Source organism: Asparagus officinalis, chromosome 8 (genome assembly GCF_001876935.1).
Source record: "Asparagus officinalis chromosome 8, Aspof.V1, whole genome shotgun sequence".
Lineage (NCBI taxonomy): Eukaryota > Viridiplantae > Streptophyta > Magnoliopsida > Asparagales > Asparagaceae > Asparagus > Asparagus officinalis.
This window is the reverse complement of record NC_033801.1, coordinates 111,783,728-111,788,056: the sequence shown is the minus strand read 5'-3', so window position 1 is coordinate 111,788,056 and position 4,329 is coordinate 111,783,728. Positions and strand designations below refer to the sequence as shown.

The 4,329-nt window shown below is 34.3% G+C and overlaps 1 protein-coding gene across 1 annotated transcript in view; it reads left to right on the top strand.

The window, feature by feature from the left end:
• The window catches only part of LOC109851277 (glutamine synthetase cytosolic isozyme 1), a 5,152-nt gene continuing 2,076 nt past the window's right edge, over window positions 1,254-4,329 (top strand). Inside the window, exons 1-7 of the mRNA XM_020421338.1 lie at window positions 1,254-1,430; window positions 2,150-2,189; window positions 2,346-2,449; window positions 2,553-2,601; window positions 3,066-3,172; window positions 3,271-3,358; window positions 4,197-4,325. Coding sequence (XP_020276927.1) covers window positions 1,357-1,430; window positions 2,150-2,189; window positions 2,346-2,449; window positions 2,553-2,601; window positions 3,066-3,172; window positions 3,271-3,358; window positions 4,197-4,325 — 591 coding nt within the window. The 5' untranslated portion in view covers window positions 1,254-1,356. The remainder of the gene's footprint in view (window positions 1,431-2,149; window positions 2,190-2,345; window positions 2,450-2,552; window positions 2,602-3,065; window positions 3,173-3,270; window positions 3,359-4,196; window positions 4,326-4,329) is intronic.

Below are 4,329 nucleotides of genomic sequence, written 5' to 3'. Positions count from 1 at the left end.
TGATTTTCACATCTTTGAAGTAATTCCTCCTTCAACAGCAACGTATTCCTCAAATCATTAATCTCCTCTCTTAGAAGTGGAAACAATTAACATCCAACACTACACATTGATTTGTCAATCCATTTCCAAATGCCACAACCACCAGCCTATCGTTACTCAAAAATCAAAGGAGACCATGATCAAGTGAGATGCATAAAAAATTACAACTTCCAAGTAAAAATTGCAGTTGATTACTGCAACAAATAAGGAAGTAAATTTAATTTACATGCTGATTGCGGCATTTGTAGAACCTCCGTTCTGGATTTTCATCAGTCATAGAAGTAAAATATTCGCAATCCAAACCACAATTACAAACATTCACCCCATATTGCTTTGCTAGATCATTCCACTGTCGTATAGCTTTTATTCCATTGAACCCTTGCTTGCTTCTTCCCATGCTCGTGCTTGACACTGATCTTGAGCGATAGCTTGAAGATGAAGAATCCATCACTAATTTAACTCCCACTGAACCTAACCCTAACCCTAGGAGGAAGAAGAATCCATCACTAATTTAACTCCCACTGAACCTAACCCTAACCCTAGGAGGAAGAAGAAGATGGAGTAAGAAGAAGAAGACTAACCCTAGGAGGAAGAAGAAGATGGAGTAAGAAGAAGAAGATGGAGTAAGAAGGAGGAAGAAGAAGATCGAAGCTCTAATCAGAGATATAAACCCCCATTTTGCTGAAATTTATTCATCCCAACGACCCGTCACGCTGGAGTCCACGTCAAGGCCACGTCGGAGTCACGTGAGCTCTCGTGTGAGAATAATGGCCGGAAAATTGACTCCGGCCAAACTTAAGGCCTATATGACGCCGGAGCTAAAATCTTATACCAATATAACAAAATAAAAAAAAAATATACCAACATGTCACCAGACCTCTAGTAAATATAACAATTTAGCCATTTTCCCTAAATGAAGGGTGTTCACTGCTATTAAAATAATTGCGAGGATGATAATTGTCATTCATAGATGATTAGAGTTATCTGCACTACATAGAATAATATCAGAGAAATCAGTGTAAATAGATGTCCAATTTGATTAAACTTTATCCACAATTTCTCCGGTAGTTTTAATATTTTCTATTCATTTTATTAAAAAAATACCCAATTTGTTCTAAATTTCAACTTTCTTTATTTTAATCCAAATTAAAAAAAACTCCCCCCTTTCTCTTTTTTATCAATATCCAAGGAATCAGGATTCTAAGCAACCCCTTGCTTATATAAACTCTCGCTATCCTCCCGTTTTCTCCTCACTCTCATTATTTCTCTTCTCCTTTCAAATTCTTTGTGGTTCTCTCGTTGGTTCTTGTTGTAGCCATGTCGCTCCTCTCAGATCTCGTCAACCTCAATCTCTCTGAGTCCACTGAAAAGATCATTGCTGAATACATTTGGTTCGATCAATTCTCTCTCTGGCTTTTTATTTTCCGTTTGATTAATTTAGTGATATGTTGATGAAAGGTTTGATTTTAATGGGTTTTTACTAATTTTTATTTATGGGTTTGTTTTGTTTTTTGTTTGAGTTTATGGTAGATTTGCTTTTTGATCATTAGAGTTTATGGGTAATCATTACTTTTGGATGGTGTTGACTTTGGTTGTTGTTATGAAGTTTGGTGAAGTAGATATTTCTCTTGATATTTTCTTTGCTTCTGCTTATTAACCCATTTATAGCTCTGGTGTTGATGTTTGCATTAGAGATTTATTTCAAATTTTATGTTATTTAGTTCTGATCTTTAGTGCTCAGTTTTGTGATGTGTTGATGAATGATTTGATTTTTATGGGGTTATTATTATTATTTTGCTAGATGGGTTTTCCTTTTTGTGATATTTTGATGAATGATTTGATTTTCATGGGGTTGTTGTTATTATTTTGCTATGGGTTTTCTTTTTGCGTGTGTATATTTTGATGATGTATCTGGGGGGGTTTTCTTTTGGATGTAAAAATATATTCGGTTTTTAATCTTAACAGTACAGGACAATCATTTGATCCTTCTTAGTTTCGAGCCACTCAAGGGTCTTTCATCTTTATTTATCTAATTTTCTTATTGATCGAGATCTGATTTCTCGAAAATATTATTTTTATATAATTTAATCTGCTTTCTATTTGCCAACAGGATCGGAGGAAGTGGTATGGACATTCGGAGCAAAGCAAGGGTAAGATTCTTAGTATTTTTTTATTTTTTATTTTTATTTTTTTAAATACTTTGATCTTCTTAGTATTGGTTGTTCTATTGGTTTTCTATTTGATTATTGCTTCTTTTCTGTAAGTATTACATGCTAAAATTTTTAGTTTTGGTTTTATTTGAGCAGACGCTTTCAGGACCGGTTAGCGATCCTAGTAAGCTTCCAAAGTGGAACTATGATGGTTCAAGCACTGGCCAAGCTCCAGGAGAGGACAGTGAAGTGATTTTATAGTAAGTTATTTGGTTATTAAATTTGTAACTCTTGTTGGTTTTAATATATTCCAAATATCCTCGTCCATATTTATGTGACTTATGTATTTACTTTTATGAATAGCCCACAAGCCATTTTCAAGGATCCTTTCAGGAGGGGGAACAATATTCTTGTAAGTCCTTTTCTTCACATTTGGCTGCTATAGTCCTTGAGTTTTTATCTCCCTCTTAGTTTCATTACCAGCGTTGCATCTTTTGCTTTATGTTATCTGTATGTTTATTTGCATTTTGAAATCTTGGTAGTACGTGGTATGAATTTAGCATCATAAATTTGATCAGTCAAGTTGATTACAAGTTTTCAATTTCAGAAATTTCTTGCGTCATTTGTCCCTTCATGGCTCACGAAGTGAATTCGGTCTTATACCAAGAAAACATGGATATATGGTTTGCAGTATAATTTGATCTCATCCATGTGTTACATAAAACTGTTTTTAGCATATTGTTCTTTTATTGCATAACATATATTACCATTATTTTCTTATTTTGAACATTAATTCTGGAAGTACTAGGAGTTTTAATTTTATGCTCTCTTGTTTACTCCTTTTCCACAATTCACTGAAGTTTTCTTTACATGTAGGTTATGTGCGATTGTTACACACCGGCTGGGGAACCAATCCCTACAAACCATAGAGCTAAAGCAGCTAAGATTTTTAGCCATCCAGATGTAGTTGCTGAAGTACCATGGTGATAAATTCTGTTCTCCTCTTTATATGATTCTGTGTCAAATTTCTTAATCTATGGCGAGAGTTTGATTTATGTAAGTTTGACTTATAAATAAATAGGTATGGAATTGAGCAAGAATACACCCTCCTCCAAAAGGATGTCAAATGGCCTCTTGGCTGGCCCGTTGGTGGCTTCCCGGGTCCTCAGGTATGAGTAGTGGTTTGTGTTTAGGTTCTAGTTCATTTAATTAATCTTTCGTGTGTATATGGTGATATAATTGGCTCATGCCTATCTTTTTTTTTGGCAAATTGCTGAATTCATACCTTCTTCATTGTTGCTTCATTTGCTTGCTTGTGACGGAAATTGTTTGTGGTGTCATGCTAGAGGCTTCCTTTAAAATTCACATTGATATTTTTTCCCTCCTTTAGCCTCTAGTTCTTCTTATCTTTTGCTCATATTGGATATGCTTGTGTTCATAATTTTATAAATGGAAATTCCCAGTGATTTTTCATATCACACAGACATTGATGTTATATACTATGCGCTTTTGATATTTACTATGATAACCCCAATGATTCCCCTTTGCCATAACTTTGGATAATTTGATTTGAATTATTATTAGTTGCGATTTAATTAGACTGGCATATATAACTCTATTATATGTTCATATTAAGTTCTAGTGAGCTATTTATCATGTCTGTTGTACATTTTAAATATTGGATGCTCTCAGCAGCTTTCGAAACAGGAACTGAGTGTAGGTAATTAGAAACTGCTCTCCTTATTTCTTGCTTTTTTTTTTGTTTTTAGTTTTTTTCAAATTGTACATATTGTGATTTATATAAGTTGTATTTATCATTAGTTTCCTGTTTAACTTTGCATGTATATTCCTAATATATTTTCATTTTTCTGCATTCTATGTTCCGCTTCTACCTACAATAATTGGGTTTATGCTTTGAATTTTTGTTTTCTCGTTAAGCTTCACTATTGTTTACAGAAAACTCAGATGCTTAGCCTTGGTCTAACAAAAAATGGTTTGTCTTGCCAGGGGCCTTACTATTGTTCTGCTGGTGCTGACAAGTCTTTTGGGCGTGACATTGTTGATGCCCATTACAAAGCCTGCCTTTATGCAGGGATCAACATTAGCGGCATCAATGGTGAAGTCATGCCCGGTCAGGTAC